The following is a 22,072-nucleotide window of genomic DNA, read 5'->3' on the forward strand; positions in this document are numbered from 1 at the left end:
CAGCGTTAGTATCTAATCTTCTTTTGTTGTAGGTACCTCACGAGGATATCTGTGTATGATAAGACTGAGCAAGCAGTTTTTGTCATTCTTGGTGATGCTGGCAAGGAGCTGACTGGTAAACATGCATCAGAGTTGGTTGCTAATTACTTTGAGGTATTTTCAGATCTGTCTATATATAGCAGATATGTTTGGGTTACGGGAAAGTAGTTATGACATCACCGATTCATATATTATCTCAACTCATGTGCATTTTGCTTGGATGTTAGGCTAATGATGGAGTAGGAGCTGATCACTGCGTGCCTGTTCCGCAAGCTTTACTTGATACAATAGGGCAGACACGCAAGTTTATTGTGAAGGTCTCGGATCATAATCTGACTGGCAAGACTCAGACCATAACCGTCACCAAGATACTCCCACCAGAAGCCCCACTGCGGTCGACTGTAGGTGTTGGGTCTGGTTCTTCAGGAAGCTCTGGAGATACTGCATATGATAAGGCTAGAAAAGCCGCTGAGATCCTTGAGGCAGATGAAGCAAAACGTCCCAAGAGTGGCTAAGGGGTTTTCTACTTATCTTCTTATGCAGTGATTGTTTTCTTGCTGCATTCCAAGTCGTTTTTTTATGTTTCTCTTTTGGCTTTGTGTTCTTTTCCTTTCAGACTTCTGGCTTTTGACTTTAATGTTTAAGTTTTTTTAATAAAATTTCGTTATATGGTTTCTTCTTATCCTTCTGAGCAATTTACATATTGTATTATGATCTTTACATATTGTATCATGATCTTTTATGTATTGTATTTTCCTATGCTGCAATTTGGTGTGATGAGGACAGAGTGCTACGAGTCTTTTAAGTTTGTGAATATTCACAGACATAAAGGGGGACAGCTCTATCTTCTCAGGTTTGTTTCTTGGAGCAGGAGGTAGTAGTAGGAAAGCTAAAACTCCACTTGTGATATTTTTTGTTTTGATACTTCCAAACTTTAGGAAAAATTTGATTTGATTGTTCCAATTGTCTCAAATGATGTAGTGTGCAGATGCTTGAAGAGGAGGTGAGAATTAGAAGAAACTAAACGCTCACGTATTGTGAATACGCAGACACGTTTAGCCATAACTAACACCCACCATTAATCATCGCCATGGAGCATCATCACACGAGCAGTGATCCAAAAAGACAGGATTGACTTTGCGCTCCATCTATATGCACCACTCTCTTTGCATTGTTTTTTTTTCTTTGTTGTTGATGTTTTTGGATTGAAGTTTCTTTTAGTCATATAGAATGACTCCCTGTTTTGAAACAAAGTGGAAGAAGAAATGATTTTAATCATTCATTTTTTTGCTTGAATTGCATACTTTAATGATTTGAAACTGTGATTTGAATTGCATACGTCAATCAAAGCAAACATATTAATACCTCTCGATGTCTACTCTACAAACGTATTTTTCCGAAATCATTACAGAATACCATATTTATATCAATCTGCGTATGAATATTTATATCAAAGGAAAGTTAACATTCTTAACAATGCTTCTTTGAAATAAATAGTGGAACTCTTGCCTAATACCCTGTTGGAAACGATTCTCTCATAAACCTACCTCTTTCTTGCCTAAACCAACAGCCGCTCTCTCCCACCTTCTCACGACTATTCTCTAGAAGCTCTGTAAGCTAAATAGAATCAATATTAACTCAACATATTAGTAAGCAGGTATCTGTATTGACATATCTGATCTGCAGCAACAGTCGCTGTCCAAGACTAGAATGGATAGCACACCCTCCGACCAAGCCTCATCGCTTGCAGGTAAACAAGTCATCTCCTGTTTCTTTCTCTGCAGTGTTTAATCGGAAATAAGCAATGGCTAAATCTAAGAACTGATTCGAATTGTTCAGCGTAGAAGCTTTTATACTTTTCCTTGCTTTTAAGCTAGGCTCTACCCTTAAGGTTTATAATTGTTTGAGGCCATTTGTTGCGTTTATTATCTTTGCTCCAAAACGTTATTCAACCCTTTTATTTATCAAAGATTGGATTGACAATTACATAAAGAAAAATTATAGACTAAATATAAAAAAAAATTCTGAGAAAGACCTGCAAAAACAGACTCCAAACCAATGTTCTAAATGTATAATTTATATTTTAGTGTTATATATTATGTAACTCTATGATATTATTGTTTATATTTTTTATTCGGTATTATTAATATATAGTGATTTTTATTTTTATTTTGTTACTGGATAGTGATTTTTAATACATTTAACTTTTTATTAGTTTTTTACTTACTGATATATTTCAAGTTAGGTACAATAAAATAACTATCTGAAATAATTAAGTAGAAAACATCCTTAAAATATATTATTATTTGGTTTACATATTTTGCATATAACACATTTTAAATTTATTTATATTATACTTTTGACATCTATCCTTTTAGTATTTTACAGAATTTATAAGTAAAACTCTGTTCTGTTTAAATAATGTAGCTCTATTATTTTAGTAAATTTTTATGCATAGTAGCATATATCATAATATTTAAGAAAATTATATTTTATAATTTAAATTTGATTTTTCTTTAATATTCTAAATGAATTACCAAAATTTCAAAGTTTTCTAATAACATGTTTTTAAATAGTATATGAACTAAAGTTTATTATATACTATTATATTTTGTATATAAACATTTTTAAACAATATATTGTTGATAGTTTTAAAACAATTTTACGCAATCCATTCGATCTGGTGATTAGAAAAGATATTATATAGTTTACGAATAAATTTACTTTTAGATAATATATAGTTATAGATATAAGAGTTTAGCCTATGTTAATAAATTTATTTTTGTATAGAATATTATATAGTTTACAAATTATAACCAATTTTAATGATGAGTGCTAATTTATTTAAATTAAACATTTTCAAAAAAATAAAAAAAATATTTTACTTATTTAATACAATTTGTAGACCAAAAAGTAATACAATTTTAATTACATATTAGAAGACGCCAAAAATATATTAATTATAATATTCATATTACAAAATACAACTCAATTATATCGTATTGGACATTCCTGTGTAATTCCAATAGCAATTACAATTTTGCAGGAAGTTATGTATTTCAGATAAGAACGTGGTAAGCAATGTAAGAATATCTATCTATATAGTCAATGATATAAAATTTGTATTAAGAAGTTAGCTAACTATACTATTAGAAGTTTTGTAGGAAGACAACTGTAATTTCGTATGAATTTCTTCTTCTTTGTATGAATGATATTGTTTTGGTTGCACTCGCGAACCTAATAATTTTACAAAAAAAGTATGTACATATATTATCAATTCAAACAACATTAGAATAAATTATTTTTATTTTTATGAAATATTTAATAATTAACGGAATATTAATTTAAATATATTATAACTTTGTAATACTGGTAAATGTATGCCCTTGCTTAAAATCGCATGTTTTACAGTGATATCTCACATGCAACACATTCCTCAAAGAATCCACCAACTTCAGGAAGAGATTTCGGTGCGCCCTATCACGGTTTGTATAAGAAGTGTTTGGGACATCAGAAAATACCAAACATATAATACTCAAATTTACATCGGCTTCATGTGCTACGACCACCACATAAGCCTTTTATTAAAACTTTAACATATACATACATATATATGTATTTTCCAATCCAACATATTTGGTTTAAAATACTCACTATTTACTTAATTGGTTCGGCACAACAAAATTTGTTCACATTCAGGGACAACTATTAGAAGGTCAGCTCACCGGAAACATTCAGCCAAATGACCCAAAAAATTTAACCGGGGGAGATATATATGAATTTTCAGGAAAACATAATTCACGACATCGAAAACTCACCCAACTGTCGTATTACATTCAGATCGATCAAAAGACAATAACATCGAAAGTTACAGACATCGGTCCAATATTTCCAGTTCACAATTTCTCTCCTCAGAATTACAAAAATCTATTGCGCTTAGCCACTACACCCACCTACTTACCAGGTAAGTAAGTCAGTCCAATATCAATTAAACAAACATGGATGTTTATTCTAACTCAGAATCAATGTGCAGATGTCGTCGGGCAGATACTCATAATACAAAAAATAAATCTGTACCACCCAGAATTCAATACTGATACCACGATTGGTCTACGGCTGAACATGTAAGTCTAACACAATAGGTAAAACGAAATCATAATTCTCTTCATACATACACCTCTATCTCAGATCGACAATTGTTAAACTCATACTGTGCGACAAGCAAGCGGCAGATTTTAGCATCATAAAAAGCAAGAAGAATAGGAAATTTAAAGTTGTCATCATCACAAGCATAATTCCTAAACTTTTCCAAGGTAAATAATTTTTTTAAACACATCAAAACATAATACAGATCTAATTATGTTTTTTTATCAATGGAACAATAATATCCAATATTTTCCAGGCAAACTACTACCCAGTTCATCACCATCAACAAATTTCTACTTCAACAAATCAATTGATTACATAAAGCATTTCAAAGGGCGAATAAGAGATCATGCATAAGCATGCAACAAAGAGTGACTTTAATTCATGCATCATTCGGATTATTATTTTCTTTCCCATACAGCTTGATACCTAGATTTATTTGCATTTTAAACAATTTTATCATTGTTTTTTTTTTAAGTCTCTACTTCTCTATAAAATCTAAAACTCAACTTCTGTCTTTCGAACTTTCTTAAGCAATTTAAATATATAGAGAATAAATTAAAAAGACATAATCGTGTCTTTAAGATTTAAGATTTATGCACTTTCTTTATATATTAATTATTGAAAAAATATAATTTGCATTCTCTATTTTTTTTTTTTTAAAAACAAATCAATAGATTTGTGCTGAAAAAATTATATTATCACAATCTGCATTTTAGATCTGTACTATTTAGACATACATAGCATGGTGGAAACCTTATCAATTTAACATATTTATTTGAAACATAAAGCAACATAAAGGTCTCTCAAAACTCCTGCACCGATAGAGCTATTCTCACTCCCCGGAATGAAACAGTTGATGAAATCAATGCATACACAATCTCCAACACTGACGGAGAGTCAAGAGATTACTTCAGCTGCGATAGCTTTGAGATTTTGGATACTCAATCTGATCAAAATGATGCATTATACGCGACTGAGTATCTCAACTCTTTGGAATTCTCAGGATTGCCTTCTCATAATCTCACTCTCAAAGTTGGGGCCCCAGTTATGATTCTGCAAAACATAAATAAAAAAAGGATTATGCAATGGTACCCGTATGATTCTAACCTACGTAGGCGAGCGAGTGCTTAAGGCAGATATAATCACTGGCTCACACGTTGGACACGAAGTCTTGATCCCAAGGATTGTTCTCCTGCATGATGGAACAAAGTTACCGTTCACTTTACGTCGTAGACAATTCCCTATCAGATTGTGTTACGCAATGACAATCAACAAAAGTCAAAGACAAAGTTTAAAGGAGGTTCTCTTATATCTGCCTAAACCAGTCTTCGCACATGAGTAACTCTATGTGGCCCTCTCACGTGTAACAAGCAAATCAGGACTAAAATTCATTAAAGCCAAAGATCAGCATCCACAAAAAATGAAGAACATAGTCTACAAGGAGATCTTCAACTATCTCCGTTCCCATGAAAGTAAGTAAAATTCCAAATCTAAAACCTAATACCATACATTTTCAGTGATTACTTATCTAATTATTCACATTTATATGGTACTCAATGTTGTAGCGATCAACATAAACAGATGAAAGCTAGATATCATCTTGATGATTGTTATCTCACTACTTCAAGGTATGTCAACTTATACTATGAAATATATAAGCGGATTTCTATTATTAATATATGTTCACTGATTTACTTTTAAATGATTTCAGGCTCTCACTCAAAAAGATCCCATCACATCCACACGACCTCTTCTTCGGTTTTTCACCATCTTATCTATGATTTCCACATTCCATGTTTTCTTTTTTTTCTGGTGAATAAGAGTTTACATGAGATTATTCGCATACTTATGCTAAAAGACATGATTTATATCTATCGTAAGCCTCTAGTCATCCTATGTACACGTCTAATATGTAGTCCCTCTAACGAAATAAATAATCTGACTTTTTTTTTTTGTTCAAAAAAAAAAATAATCTGACTTTTGGCCTCCACAACGTGTCGACCTGAGAAGATGCAAAAGAACAGGAGACACTGAGGCTATGTGAGAAGCATAATGTATCCATCTACTGATCTACAAGAAGAGAAAACAGTATTGGATACTGGATCATCATTTATAATTTGTCTTAGTCATCATCACCATCATCAAGAATCTATATAGTCTGGATACTGGATTATTCGGATTAGCTCCTTGTGGTTAGCTAGAACCTGACGCTGTCCTTGAAAGTAAAACTCTTAAACATAAATCTTTATAAAATATTTCAATAAAAATGGAAATACGTAAATCTAGGCGTGGGCATATTAACCGAAACCCGAATCCAAACCCGAATCGAAAACCGAACCGAATTTAAAAGAAATCCGAACGGGTTTAGGATTCAACCAGTCCGGATATTCGTACCCGATTGATTATATCCGATACCCAAACCAATTATCCGAAGTACCCGAATATATATATATATATATATATATATATATATATATATATATATCCCGAAGCTTACATCTTACATTCTCATTCATCTTTCCGTCTTCTCCTTCTTCAACGTATATGTTCAGTACATACTTAAATTCATTTTATGACCGATTACATGTATGAATCACTATACTTTGCGATTTTGACTTATGTTTGATTACAAGTAGGATTTGCGGTTTGTTTTCTCTTTGCTCTTTACACATGCATGAGCTCAAACATTCATGATTATTCAGGTTTGATTTCTGTTTGATTTTGATGTCTCTTTGATTTTGATTTATGAGTAGATGGATTCTTTACCATTTTCTATTCAAGATAATACAAATAGAAATTACACAAAGAAAAAGAATACAGACTCGTGTTCCTCAACGTAATAACAAATCAGAAAGATCATAAATTTTAAATTAAGTTGTTCAATCTTCTAACTTCAACAATATTGTTTCTGGTCTCACAAAGTCAAATCAAGGATACATAGATTTTTTTTTAATTTGTTACACAGTTCGGTTATATCCGAAATAACCCGAACCCGAACTTTAAAAACCCGAATCCGATCCGAAGTATAAAATAACCCAAACGATAAAATAACCCGAACGTGTTATGTACCTCTCCATCCGAAAACCCGAAAACCCGAAGCACTCAAACCGAACCCGAATGCCCAGAACTACGTAAATCCATGTAAAATGGTAGAGCTATTGTTAAAATAAATTTGCGTAGTTAAAGTTTGTAGTAAAATAATTAATGAGTACTAAAACAAATTCACAACAAAGTAGTAAGCAAACTTGTTATCTTCTTCCAACATGTCACATATGATTTTTCACTAACGTTTCTTACAAATAATAAAGAGAATTAGCATGTGTATCCAAACATAACCTGCATATTTGCAAGGATGGATTTTTGGCTTTTGGAGTGACGTGTTTTTTTTAATGGCGTTACTATCCCTATCATACTATATCGAAGCCTAATATGTAATATTTGCCAAAACCTTATATTCTCTTTTATGATTACGCGTGATGAGAGAGACGATGCTTTATCACTACAATCGATAAACTCTAATGGCAGAAATATCTATCTCATCTCTATCAATCCCTTTGGTTTTTCCGTAGCACGTTTCCATTTTCTTACAATCTCTTTGAGTTCTCACCTCCTTGATATTTCTGCAACCGACGTTCTGACGGGTCCTCTAATCGGTCGGAAAAGGAAGATGATAGGTTCATATATATTTGACCCCAACACACAGAGGATTCAATTTTTTCTCGCCATGGTTCATCTCCAAATGGTGATTTCGGTTCTGAATTCTACATCAGGAACTTCTCCGACCATTTGCTTCGCATCGAAATCATAGGTGGACCGTCGGATTCTAAGTCTGATGGTAAAGGTTGCATGAGGATTCTCATTCGCTAGACATGACTCTCTCTCACCAACTCCGTATCCCAGATCCGTAATAATCTCGCCTACATCAAGGTTGGCTTCAAAATTGATTGCTTTTAGTTTCAACTCAAAGCTTTATTGCATGTGTGTATATGGTCTGCTTAAAGTTTATGTCTTTTGTTGCTTTAGGTCGAAAGGGTCTATAATGGGAGGGTCCAAAGGCTTGCGAAGTTCCAGTTTCCAGCAAAGATCTCTATAAATACTGCAGAGAGGGCCAGACCAGTTTCAGCGAAGGTATGTGTTTATTTACTTATCTATGTGGCCGGATACGTGTTATAGTGACCGGTTAAGATAAACATTATACGGCCAAGCAATATTAATAAGCTCATGTACGTTCTGTTTTCATGTCTATTACTGTACTAGTGGCATTTTAGTTTCCAGCAAAGATCTTACGGATACTTCGAAGAGGACCATGCCGAAATTTATATCAATAACAAGTTTTAGTTTAGCCGTTTTTATCTAAAGATATTCGTCTCAGGTGCTATCGGTTGTAAAGCATAAATTTGAAATTAATTAACTATGCTTACAGTGTTATATCCGGCTAAAAATCTTTTTAATCATATGTGTTGAGATTTGGTAAAGTTAATTTTGTGTTTAGCCGTACACAAATTTTATCATATGTGTTGTGGTTGGTTATAGAGTTAAATTTTATGTTTAACCGACCATGTATCCATGCTAATTTATGGAAGATATAAATGAGTCACATTATAACCATGCTAACTTATATATCAACCATATAATTTGTACTTACGCCAACCCTACCCAAACTAAAAGCAAAGAAAATGAATACGTAAACATATATCTGTTAGCCGGCTAAACTAACAAATATACTGTCCGTAAAGATTTGATGCAAATACGTAAAAATATATTTGTTAGCCGGCTAAACTAATTAATGTTAACGAATGTTAGCCGGCTAAAAAAACTAATTAATGTTAACGAATATTAGCCAGCTAAACAAACAAATACATAAATTTTAATAACTCATGTTAGATGGCTAATTATTATATTATCTTTGCGGAGTTTTGCTAGTTAGTTATCGGCACTACAGTCTTTTTGTTGCGCCGTCGCTGTGAAGATCCTGGTGTCGACGAGCTTGTTTTGGGGATGTCGGTTCTTCGGGACATCTCCCTCTTAGATGTTGAAGCTCTTATTGGCCGGTATATTTTAGGGTTTGTGTGTGGTGCTGTAGTATGCGTGTGACGGCGAGGCAGCAGCTGAACTTGGTGGAAAAAGTTTGAGAGTCGGGTCTCTTGTAGATTCCAGCGGTCGAGGCCGCAGAACAACTACGGGGATGACTCTTTTGGTGAAGACTAATCGTGGATGGATCGATGTACGGTTTTGAACACACCGGCTGCCGTGAATTTGCGAGGCCATCGGATCCAATACCCCTTCGTGTTCGTCGGGGCTGGGCCAACTCATATGTCTTCTTTCCCTCGTTACAATCTCCTCTCTTTATATCTTGGTCTAGATTTTGTTGTGTTTATGCTTGTTCGTTCTTGCTGAATCCGTTCGTTTAGGATTCCGACGTTTTTCCGATACCGTATATTTTCTCCGACGTCCTTTTATCAGGGAAAGATTAATATAATTTTGTTACAATTAAAAAAAAAAGAGAGAGGGAGAAGTATACAAGTGATAGGGTTAGCAGTGTCTTTTTGCATCTACTGTTATTGGGCTCCACATGTTTTTCCATTCTTGCAAATTTTATTATTATTGTATATTTTCTATGCAAATCTCTCAATAATAAAACAAGTATCACAAAATAATAATAATAATTTTAAAATCTTTAATGTGATTATCACTCAAGTTTCTTCAAATCCCTTGTTTGCGAATACTCACTCTGAAGATCTTTTCCTTCTCCCATCATCCTCTTAACCATTGCTACCCTCTCAATAACCCTATCAACTGCAATGTCAAAGGCATCATCAATCTTCTCTGGTCCAACCAATCCCGGTTTACTGTATACTATCCTCGGTATAATCTTCACAACCTCGTTCCTCATCCTCAAAACACTCTCCTTATCAATCCTACCCAACAAATCCCTGAGACTCACCGTTCCATTCTTCATTTCATTCTCCGGTATGTAAACCGAAAACCTGGTATAATCCTTAGGAAAATACCACATATACTGCTTATAACCCGAACCGGGATGGAAGAAAACCGGTATACAACCGGCCAAAATCGAATCAAATATCGATCTTCGAGTATATGAATCCCCAGGAGGTTGTAAACAGAAAACCGAACGTTGAAACACATCCATTATCTTAACCGGATTATCACAATCGTTACCTGGTTCATTACAGTTAAGAAACTTGCATTTACCGTGAGATGCAAGGCACTGGTTTATAATCTCTCCCCTGATGGATCCATCTAGGGTCGGCCTTGGTGCTCCAACGAAACAAAACAAGTGTCTCCTCTTCACACTCTTGACTTTCTTCTGCCACATCCGAACCTCGGTTAAGCTCTTTGGATGGAAGTAAGTCGGATAAGGAACCGCAAACTCGTTGGTCCAAGCAGTGGTTTCGATAGATAGCATCGTCGTGTTAGAAAATTCTGGCAGGCACATCAGGTTGCTTCCCCACTCTGAATCTTCCGGACATCTCCTGAAGTCCCAACCGATCCGTCCGGCTACAAAAAAGTGGTCTCGACCGTGCATTTTCCTCCACTCGGGTCTCTCTCTAAGCCACCGAGACAGCTTTGTCGCCAGTGCGTCTCTAACTGTTGTATTGTATCCCCAGAGGTGACGGCTCACGTCGAATCCCGGGTAGTATGGGATGTAGATCGCTGAGGCTAGAGATGAATCGTTCGTCAAACACTCGTAGTGTTTCATCCTCTCACGGAAGATAACCGATAGCAAAAACTGGTTTGTTGAGTACCAAGAACCGGTTTCGGTGGTTAAGACTTGAGCTGTCTTGTTAGCGTGCTCTAAAACCTGGGGACCGAGACCGGAGTTGACCATGAAGGGACACATATCAAACCATTTGATGAGTGGTCGACAGTCTTTGATGATGTCGTCGTTGTATATGCTTGGAAGATCGTGCATATATATGTACCTTCCGGCACAAGTATCTGTTGCTTGTGACTCGGGCTGTTTTGCTCTGTTTCCATCACTCTCGTTGGAATATTTGGTGAGGTTTTGGGTTTGATGGTGTGAAGAAGAAGCGATGGATATGAAGAAGTTGTTAACTTGATGAGTGATTTGGAGATTTTTTCCGAACAAATCTGATTTATGGATTTGAAACACAACGAACAGACATAACACAAAAGTAACTGAGATGAACAGCCGAAGCCTTGGAACTGGTTTCATCATCTATTGTCTTTTACTCGTGTGTAAAAGTTGGTATTGTTTTATGAAATAAGAGCTTAAAGGGTGTTTGATATCAGAAATTTAACAGTTTCTTTGTTTTTAATGGTCTTAGTTACATTTCCATGGATATTATATAATAGAGATTCTTTACCATTTACAATTAATTGAATTCAATTGATTCTATTCAAATACATCTCCTTTTTAAGAAGTTTCCATCATTGACACGCCTAGATGATTTGCATTTGTCAAAAACTAATTTCCAACTTTTATTGTACATAAAATAATAATTGGAAAAATACCAGAAAGTAATTAATTATATTGAATTAAATCCTTTGTTATTTGAATGAAGATTTTATACTAGTAGAAAGACATTACAGAAAGTATGCATTTTGTGAACGATTTATTTCTATCATGTTGATTGTGAGAAAATTCTATTCTTCAAAGGAAGATTTTATACTATAAATACTATAGAACGCTTTCTTCTCAAGTATCACAAAGCTTCTAGACCACTTTAGTAACATAAAACATAGAACGCTTTCTTCTCAAGTATCACATTGCTATAAAAATAGACAGGACGTGTTTAAACTCTCAGGCAAACACATCACAGTGACTGGAATCATATAATTCGTAAGTAGGAGCAGGCAAAGATTACATCAAGTATCACATAGCAAGCAAACAAAAAAAAATGGTCTAACCAAAAACTTAACTCCAGAATCCTAGTAAAGTCCTAAACTGATTCGAGGTGGCAGATGATTGATGGTGATAGAGGCAGGTTTGCCTCGTCGATATCCAATGCTTGGTTCTTGTTTATGGCTGTATCTCTTCTTCCCCTTAGGACTATTTGACTTGAAAACAAAAGATGCAAATTAGTAACTACTTTCTGATACAAAGGATTGAAATTTTTCAAAGTAAAAGTAACATACTATTCTTGAAAGATGTTCATAGCTTACTTGGAGACTGCAGAAAGCAATTTGATGATGAATATGAGAGGGGAACCAATCAAAGCTGTGGCCTGTTGGAAGTACAAAAATTGTTTAGAAAGTTAAAGAGTTTGAGAAGATTATGTAATGCATTTGCAAATGGTAGACAACACGTACGGACGTACCCCAACCCAAGCTAAATCCATTTTGCAACCGGTTTGGTAATCTCATTGTTCTTCAACATTTCTTGAGCCTTGGTTTTCAACAGAGTGAAATTACTAAACTCTAATATTGAATTCAAAAAACTAACAGGAAACATGGTCTATACGGACCTACCGATGGTAGACTTTGGTGGACTCAACCAACTTTTTAAAGCCATGCCTTACGTTTTTGGTATATGGCTCTAAGACAACTTGTACTTTCTCCAAGTGTGGTTTCGCTATGGTCATAATTTGGCTCGTGTATGGGGTTGTATGTGTTCTGAGTACCTACAAAAAATAAACATTCGTAATGTTTTAATGTAATGGCAAAGAAAAGCAGTCGAATGAATAAAGATGGAAACATAATGGCACGAAATCCTGCTTAGACATAGACAACACCTCGATGGATTTCTCTGTTAAATAGTGAACCTTCGGTTCCAAATAAATGGTTAATGTTACAAAAGCTTCTTTGATGCTCAATATCTTTCCAGGATGATAAGGATGGAGCGTTTGGAGTTGGATTGAATCGACTTCGTCGGAATCCATTTCTGTAAAACCAAGCGGAAGAATCTTTCAGAGATGAGTATGAAGTGAATGAAAAGTAAATAAGTTTGCAGTAAGAAAAAAAACTCACTGAGTTCTTAGTGGCCGGCATAAGGGTCGCGTGAAACACATTAAGAAGGGAAGCAAAATCAACAAACGGCTTATAAATTTATCATTCATAAGATAATCAGTAACGACCACTATGAACATGAGTTTAGTTTTAAGAACATGACTTTAAAAGCAAAATCACCTTAATAAAGATCTAAAATTCAAAAGCTTGATAATGTTGAGATTACACACCGAAATAGTTTAATCTTACCATGAACATGAGTTTAAGAACATAATCACCCTTGAATCCAGTAAGAGCATACCCAGCCCATCAGCTCCCCACGTTTATGGCTTTCAGAATCTGAGGAATTTCATCTCCTCCACAATGGAAGAACATCGGCCTGACTTCAAATCAGAAAGAAGATTGATGAATTTGCCATTTTAAAGAGAAAATTTTTCTTTACTGTTTTCTACAGTTGAGAGGATGATGTTCAAGAAGGCACCGCCTTGCAGAAGGGTAAGCTGCATTCAATGACAGATCGTGCTCGAAGCTGATGAATCAATAACTCGTAACGTTTCGTTGATTAGAGGAGAAGGTATAAAGTCGCCACTGAAGATTCACAAAGCTATTTTTCACGTGAGTTGAACATCTTGAAACTCCATAGTTGGTTCGAAAAACGAAGGAAAACAATGTTAGTCGCAGAAAGAACATGAACCCTAATACATCGTGTAGGTGATGAAGACAAAAGGGCATTTGTTGGGCGACTCTTTGTGTTTGTTGGGCGATGGATTTTATTGCAATAAAGACAGAGTTACAGCTCCGGCCAGCCAGGGAAAGAAACTCAGGCGTCGCAGCCGTAAGAAAGGAAAGTCGATACGCAGTCTCGATCTAGCAATTAGGGTTACAACGCGAAGCACCTCTCTTCTGGGCCGGATGCAGCCTCCTTTCTCAGAACCCAACACACATCAAACATGAAAAACCCATCACGGTACCATTATAGGAACATTATGAATGAATAGGAAAAAAATGAAGAGGAAAAAATTATAGGAATAAAAAGGAAAATTATTCCTTATCAATTTTGGGAATGAACAAATTTGTTCTATATTCCTCTAGAATAAAAGGAAAGAGAAGGAATGGAAAGGAAAAATTATTTCATGTAAATGGTAAAATAAAAAAAGAAATAATAAGGAATGCATTATTCTCTTTTATTCTTTGGTCACCAGTTAGACCCTTAATGAAATGCAGCGCTTCAGACACGTGTCGCGTGTAGAAAAAATGACTTATCTAGGTGGCAGTCGACGTGGAGGAAGGAGGAGTGAGTACTGGAAATATAAAGACTATATTCCTAAGAATATATTCTGCACCTGTAAAATTTTTCGCCTATGACGGAATTATAGATAAAATCATATCTATCATTTTCATTCTTCACGGTGATCCTAAAAAAAATTAAAACATTCATGTCTTCTAGTATGAAAATCACTTCAGTGAATGATGTTAAACCTTTCAAACAGTACCACAACATAAATAATCAATACAAAGACATAACTAGGACCTAACATTTGTCTAGTGTGTGAGTACTGTCTCAAAATCTAATTTAAAAATCAGTGTTGCCTTCTTTGAATATAACTTGATGAACTGACGATAATAGTTGACTAAACCATGGAAATATTGCAGCTCCGTCACCTTGATCAGGGCCTTCCACTCCATAATTTTCTTAAAACAATTATAAATGTATTATAAACAACCATAAATATTTCTGAATATTTTGCAATTATAAACAATCTTACATTTTACAAAAAAAATTCTCTTTTAAATAAAATTTTAACAGGAAACAAAACATTCACTTTAAAAGAGTGAATCAAAATCTAGTTAGACATATAAAATGAATTGTCTGCATCATATTGCGTACATCAAAAAGGCTCAATATGAGTTTCAACCTCATCATATAATCTAGGCTAGGTTTGGGCGTTTAATTTTCATTTCGATTCATGTTCAATTCTGGTTATTTTTTAACTAATTTGGTTTTGGTTATCTCAGTTTTTGTTTGGTTCGAATAAAAATGTTAGAAACAAGCTAATATCCAAAAAAAATTTGGATCCAATTCGATCCGATTTGGTTAATTTAAGATAATCAGACATAAAATCAAATTTATTCAGTTTTTCAGATTAAGTATTGGTAACGTGTATAAATTTAAATATTTTGGATTAAAAACATTTAGAAAATTTGGTTTTTTGGTTGTTCGGTTAATGAGTAGCACTTTTAAAAATATTTGATAATTTTAAAACTAAATAATGAATATTTGTAAGTTATATAAACTGTATTTTAGATATTTGAGTATATATTCAGTTTTCGTTTTGATTTTGAATTTGGTTTTTAGGTTCAGTTATGGTGTCGGTTTATATGCCCAACTTAATATAATTCACAATTTATTATTGCCTCAAACACAACACAACTCTTTCATCAAACCCCATGTCCTTTCATTCACAAACACAACACTTCACATTAACACACACCGTTCATCTTCTTCCTATCCTTCACAAACTTCCTCCATCCAACAATAACTTCCATCAGCTTCTCCCTCTTCACCTTCTTCCCTTTCACATTGCCAAAATCCTCAGCTCCCATCTTCCTTGATATTTTGGAAGGCAAGGTATCAAGCTCATGAAGCACCTTCAAAATATCAGCCACAAGTCTTTCTGCAAGTGTTCTTGAGAAATCTTCCCTAATGACAACACGCAAAACCGTGATGTGCTGCGCATCCGCAGGCATAGTGTAAGCGGGAACAATCCAGCCGAAACGGCGTAGCATCTCAGAGATCTCGAACTCGCTGTGGAAACTCTGACCCTTGAGAGAGAAAGCTACGAGTGGCACTCCTACGTCCTTTGAGACAATGTTGAAACGCTCTGTTTTCTCTATCCCTTCTTTGAGAACCAACATGTTCTCTCTGCAGTTCTGCATCACATTCTTGTAGCCCTATATTCAAATGAAACACACCGCCTATATAAGTGCCTCACACTAATATGTGTGTAACAAAGATTGACGACAATCATAAAAGAAAATTGACCTTATATTCTTGTTTTTTCTTTCTAACCGTACCTCCATTTACATTTCGAATATATTCATATAATCGGCAAATTTGGACTAGACGTATTACATGCTAGCTGTGACATTGACACAAGAACTTACATAAACATATTTTTGAGTCAATACACTCACCTCGAAGCCAAGACGTATGAGCTGATAGTACTGAGCAATAATTTGGCTCGATCCTACAAACAATCAAAAAATTTCATCACATTACATTAATACCAAAAAACATCATATGTTCAGAGTACGGAGCAAGAAACTGAAAGATAAATACCCTTGGAGAAATTGAGAGTAAAAGTGGGCTGATCGGCCCCAAGATAGTTAATATGAAAGATGAGCTCATCAGGCAAATCATGTTGTGTCCTCCACACGACCCAGCCAATACCAGCATAGACCAGCCCATATTTATGACCACTCACATTGATACTCTTCACTAAAGGAAGCCTAAAGTCCCATTCCAACTCAGGGTAAATAAACGGAGCTATGAAGCCTCCACTTGCTGCGTCAACGTGGATTGGAGTATTCCAGCCAGTCGCATCATTTTTCTTGACCAGCAAGTGATTAAGGCGCTTGACGTCTTCGAACTCACCGGTGAGTGTTGACCCAAGTATGGCAGCAACACATATTGTGTTCTCGTCTACCATTTCTACGGCTTTCTCTGGATCCATCACGTAGTAACCTTCACTAAGCTTGATTTCTTTTAGCTCCACCTCGAAGTACCTAGCGAATTTCTCCCAGCACACCTGTAAGTATTATTTGTGTTTTGAAGTAATTATACTAAATGTACTTTTTAAAAACCAAAATCTGTAATAATACTGGAGAAATACATATGTATCGAAACTAAACTCTTCAACAGAAATGGATTAAACGAGAATGTATTAACACCTATGTGAACAAATGGTTTTGAAAACTGGTTTCTGAAAATAACAATCGCAGTAATACAACAGATTCTAGAATATTGTTTTAGACAAATGAACTTTATGTTAACTCCATCTATATTTGCTAATTATTACGCTTCTCACCATTTTATTTGTTAAAATGTTATGAAATAGTGAGATAAAGATGTTATACTTGAACATTGGCTCCGGTGACAATGTTGGGTTTATCATAGGTTTTACCCTCAGCCTTGCGTTTGTTCTGCCAGTTCCTTTTGAAGGCCAATCCGGCTAACATGATGGCTTCTGAAGATCCAACCGTTCCTACTCCCATGGCGGTCTCAGTGTCTCCAAGAGGAGCATTGAACAGTCGAGCTATCATATTTACACATCGGTTCTGATTTTCCAATCAATTAAAAATGATGATTACGAGCACAAGTTTTTGCAAAAAAAAAAAGACAGAAAAGAGCACATGTTTGTAACCCTTCACCATTCGTTAGGAGACGTAATCATATGATTGGTATATGTCCAATGGATCGAATTCATGATCAACATATGAGAAATGAAATATAAACTACTTTTGTACACTAATGTAAGCTACAGTATTATTAGTTGGATATATATACTTATATATATATAATTTATATGATAGAAAACAATAAGAAACATATTATTCAAGATAGAATATCATACGATCTTATTATCCATACCATCAAAATCCTATGATCTTTTACCAAGAACGTATTGCATTCATTCTACGGACATGGTATTGTCATAACCGATTCATTTTAAGAACAAACTGAATACAACTTTATAGTGAAATATCTAATTTTCACATAAGATAATCAATGTGACTATTGACCTAGCCATCACGAGATTTTAATGGTATTGTAGGCTCCTCCTAGGTTTCATCACAACCCTCTTTCTAAAATTATTTCATTTTATCGGTCTTAGTTTTTTTTTTAAATCTTGTATTTCAGCTTTTAAAAATGTACTGTTTCTTTTGTCTCTGACAAATATTTTTTTTTTCTTTTGTCAAATATATTATTATAAACTTTTTTAAAAAAATATTGCTGAATATATAAAATATTGACCACCACATGGCTAATCATGTAAACTAAATTAATGTATACCTAGTTATACAAAATATATGTTATGCATGTCACATCTTTCAACCTAAACGTTAAACCATAAACCCCATCTTTGGATTCTCGAAGATTTGTATGTTACAAATAATACGATATTTATTTGATTAATCCATTTCAAATAAATGAACTGATAAACTGAGGGTGATTTTTCCAAAATTTCAAATCAAACGGGTCTCTAATATTGATAAAAACACTCTTGACATAAGTCAGCGCGGTTATTTATGTTAAGAAAATTATATAGCTAAAAACTCGGTAAATCCAAAAGTTTAAAAAACTTAAAGTCAAAGTTCCAAATAATTATTTGAAACTTAAATAGCTATCTTAAATATTTATTTTTATATTTTTGATGTCTAAAATATTAAAATATTTGAATATGAACCAAAATAAACTAAATCTGAAATAAGTATTGCAAAATTAAATTTTGGAATGCATTACAAATTACATTCAAAAATGAAACTTGTTAACCAAACTCAAGTCCATTCTAAGATAAAGCCAATGAGGATAGAAAACTAAATTCGAAACCCAAATGTCCATGTGTAATGATGCCAAAAGGATAAAGAGAAAAATCGTCATGTCAATTACTTAAAAGTCACTATTTTAAAAATATTAAAATAAATTTCTAAGAAGCTTGGTCGAAATGTTCACATTGGCAGAATTGGTAGAATTTTTCTAAAGCCACCTCCAACGCATAGCTAAGAAATACTTTCTTTCTCATTCAAATAATGAAAAACAAGAAGAGAAATGAGGGTTTTAGTCATTGGTCAGTTTAAGAAACCGCCTAGATATTTTAAGACCACTTGTGTTTCAGTCATTGGTCAGTTTTATAAAAGTTTTATTATTTAAATTGTTGAGAAGCTCAACATGGTTTTAAATTTTAACTGATGAGGTTGCCCTAAATAGAAATTCAAATCACAATAATATTAACTTTTCATCATAATTTAATTATTTTCTTTATATTAAATGTTTAAATAAAATCAGATCATTTATTTTATACACAAACATATGATAATAGATCTCATTTGAAAACATTACCTGAGAAAAAGCTCTTTTTAAAAAAAAAAACTGAAAAAACTCTTCTTTTTCTTACTTTTGTTGTTATAGATATTCACAGCACCTAGATACGAAATGTTCTGAGAACCTTAATATGTCAGCAATGAAGGGTGAAAACAACATTTCCACAAAACTACTTTTTTGATATTTGTTTGCAAAAAATAAACTAAATCAAACTCAGGTGCTTCCGAAAAAGTGTTTCAAAAAAAAATCAAACTCATGAATATTATATTATTTGACAAATATTATAACAAATGTGCTATGATGATGTGTTATCACTAGAATCATTATAAAAAAAAATAAGTTCAAGTTGCTCAAATAATTACAATACATGAATTCATTATTTGGTCCAAAATATGAACATATACTATCATTAAATTAACTATCAAACTAATTAGTATTCTACAAAAATAAACTTCTTATAAAAATTATAAAATTACTTAATCTAATTTAAATATATAAATATGATAATTAATGATATTACATAATAATTTTTTATAATAATTTGTGTGTCATCTATTATTTTTATTTAATTTCATACTGTTTAAATAAATTTAACAATCACATTGATCATATAATAAAATTTAAAATTTTCTTACATGTTCTATTTTTAATTTGTAAGAAATTCCAAATTAAAAATTTCAGGATCAGGATTTTAAATCTTTACAAAAGATACAAATGATTATAAAACAAAATGAATAAAAAACTTCATTTGATATATACTGATTATATATATATATATATATAATTGTTTAAACTAAATTATACTATAATTTTCAAAATTTTAAAATATATATTATACCTGAATTGATTAAAATTAAATCTTTTTCAATTTTATGTTAATAAATCATTAAATATATTTGCCATAATTTGTTTTCAAATTGTTTAATTTACAAACCTTTTGTAAATATTTTATTCTGCACAACGTAGTTTATTATCTAAACTGGTTCGGCTTTTTGTCTATTTTTTTTAACATATATGATATATATATTCTCGTTTCTACTTCTTTTTTGCTTATAATTTATGTATATATATTACAATATTTCTCAACCTAGTATTTTGTTAAAATCCATTGCATAAATGTGACCTTTCCTAATCATTTAGAGTGATTTCAGTTTTGTTGATATAATACTAAAAACTAAAACGAGATCTAGGTAGCACCAGAGGAGGATGAACAGTGTATTGCCCGTGCCCCCTGTTCAGTTGATAAAAGTGCCCTGTTCGATTCTAATGTCAAGAGTTCGATGAACAGAGACTATTTTATATTCATATTTATCTTTGTTACTTTTTTCCTTTTAAAAAACTTATTTCATTTTTTATTTATCTTTCTTTATTTTTTTCTGAACCACTCTTTCTTTACTTCTTTCCATTATATTTTCTATCTTCAGATTTCTTTTTTTTTATATAAAACAAAATTTAGATCCTTTTAACTAATATTATACTAGTAAACAATATATTCACTTTTTATTAACACTTAAGAATGTAATTCTTTGTGATATGATAAGGAAGATTTTATAGTATAAATTGACATAATATTATATATACTACATTTCTATATATTTAAAAATTAATTTCTTTACAGTATGTTACTATTATTAATAATATTACTAATTTTTTTTGAAAATTATACATGATATAAATATAATTTTATGAGTCGAATAAAATTTATAGTTTTATATTCACAGTAATAATATTCTTCTTATATTATTTATTATAATTTTAAATTTGTGCCCCGTCTGATTTGTCGGATCCGCCACTGGGCAGCACCATCAGTTATTATGAAGTAATTAGGAATATAAAGAGATGGAGAGACCTGGAGCTCGGTAGTGACAGGGTACTCGTCCATGTCGACATAGTTCTTGTTGATAGAGTCCATAATGAGTTTGTCACACTCTGGCTCCATCCATGTCGTCACAAACGAGGCCAGGTTCAGCCTCGGGTTACCGTCAAGCATTAGTTCATCTTTTATGATCTGATACGCAGCATCCTTTGGTATCGAACTCTCACCAATCTCGTACCTTTTAAGCAAAAAAAAAAAACCAATTTCATACCTTAATTCCATCATTATTTGACGAGTAAATTTGTTAACATTAAAAAAATTCATTAACAGTAAGAAGAATTAAAAGATTTTTCCTCTGTAATGGAATTTTTGGTGATTAGTCTGGACTTAGCGCCTGAGATTTCCCACGGACATCAAAAAGAAAAAAAAAATTACTTGGGAAGTGCAGTTAGGGCATAGCGAGATCCAAACGTCGAGCTAACAGGTTCGTTACTTTCAGGGGTCGTTTGGCTTAGAACCATCTTTCTTTCTTTTAGGTAGTGAGAGGAGGAAAAGAAGTACGCAGAAGACAATGATACAGCGTGTATATATATATTGACTCTGCAATAACAACACTGTAGAATGGTCCAGTGGCAGTATGGACGGGCTTGGATGTAAATACATTTCGGATTCGATCCTCATGCTGCAGAAACTAAATCATATTGTTCTGTTCACCACGGCTGCGGATACGTCTGTATAAAAACCCGGGAGAGGATCTGTCGTGGGCTGCACCTCCTACACGGAGTTTAGGTCTGTGTCTTTAATAGATCCGAGTTTAACTTTTTTTTAACAAAAAATAAAATAACAGCACTGTAATTAGTGTCTTCTTTTCCCTCCTGTTGGTTTTTTATTTATTAAATTGATATATATATTTTTTTTTGTAACCTAGTTTAAATTGATATGTTCGAAGTTACTTTTAACTTTTTTTAGTGACAAGTAGGTATTCACATGCAAAATATCTATTAGACGATTTCATCTTATATATTAAAACTTAA

General features: G+C 33.2%; 2 protein-coding genes and 2 long non-coding RNA genes across 8 annotated transcripts; 2 read left to right on the plus strand and 2 right to left on the minus strand.

Annotated features, from left to right (window-relative positions):
* Positions 1-3,280: 3,280 nt before the first annotated feature.
* On the plus strand, positions 3,281-6,060 carry LOC125585317. The gene is made up of 2 exons (XR_007322230.1): positions 3,281-5,660; positions 5,754-6,060. It is a non-coding gene; the product is annotated as an uncharacterized LOC125585317 (long non-coding RNA).
* Positions 6,061-6,802: 742 nt separating this feature from the next.
* LOC106394979 lies at positions 6,803-8,668 on the plus strand. Its single transcript, XR_001279073.3, has 2 exons — positions 6,803-8,115; positions 8,212-8,668. It is a non-coding gene; the product is annotated as an uncharacterized LOC106394979 (long non-coding RNA).
* Positions 8,669-9,023: 355 nt separating this feature from the next.
* On the minus strand, positions 9,024-14,608 carry LOC106391312 (probable xyloglucan galactosyltransferase GT12). Of its 5 annotated transcripts, XM_048754145.1 has the most exons (8): positions 13,601-14,599; positions 13,369-13,498; positions 13,141-13,146; positions 12,906-13,054; positions 12,643-12,794; positions 12,492-12,559; positions 12,337-12,398; positions 9,024-12,231 (listed from the first exon to the last, which is right to left on the minus strand). In XM_048754145.1, exon 8 carries the CDS (start codon positions 11,387-11,389, stop codon positions 9,878-9,880), a length of 1,512 nt encoding a protein of 503 aa, XP_048610102.1. In that variant the 5' UTR covers positions 11,390-12,231; positions 12,337-12,398; positions 12,492-12,559; positions 12,643-12,794; positions 12,906-13,054; positions 13,141-13,146; positions 13,369-13,498; positions 13,601-14,599; the 3' UTR covers positions 9,024-9,877. The 5 variants fall into 5 exon arrangements, with proteins under 5 accessions (XP_048610102.1, XP_048610105.1, XP_048610104.1 ...); XM_048754148.1 differs by having other exon boundaries at positions 12,310-12,398; positions 12,639-12,794; positions 13,369-14,608; XM_048754147.1 differs by having other exon boundaries at positions 12,310-12,398; positions 13,369-14,602.
* Positions 14,609-15,507: 899 nt separating this feature from the next.
* Positions 15,508-21,631, minus strand: LOC106390934 (glutamate decarboxylase 2-like). The gene is made up of 6 exons (XM_013831489.3): positions 21,474-21,631; positions 21,072-21,276; positions 17,257-17,457; positions 16,460-16,928; positions 16,315-16,367; positions 15,508-16,071 (listed from the first exon to the last, which is right to left on the minus strand). The coding sequence occupies exons 1-6, from the start codon at positions 21,557-21,559 to the stop codon at positions 15,601-15,603; spliced, it is 1,485 nt and encodes a 494-aa protein (XP_013686943.1). The 5' UTR covers positions 21,560-21,631; the 3' UTR covers positions 15,508-15,600.
* Between the last annotated feature and the right edge of the window lie 441 nt (positions 21,632-22,072).

This window comes from Brassica napus, chromosome C4 (genome assembly GCF_020379485.1).
Source record: "Brassica napus cultivar Da-Ae chromosome C4, Da-Ae, whole genome shotgun sequence".
Lineage (NCBI taxonomy): Eukaryota > Viridiplantae > Streptophyta > Magnoliopsida > Brassicales > Brassicaceae > Brassica > Brassica napus.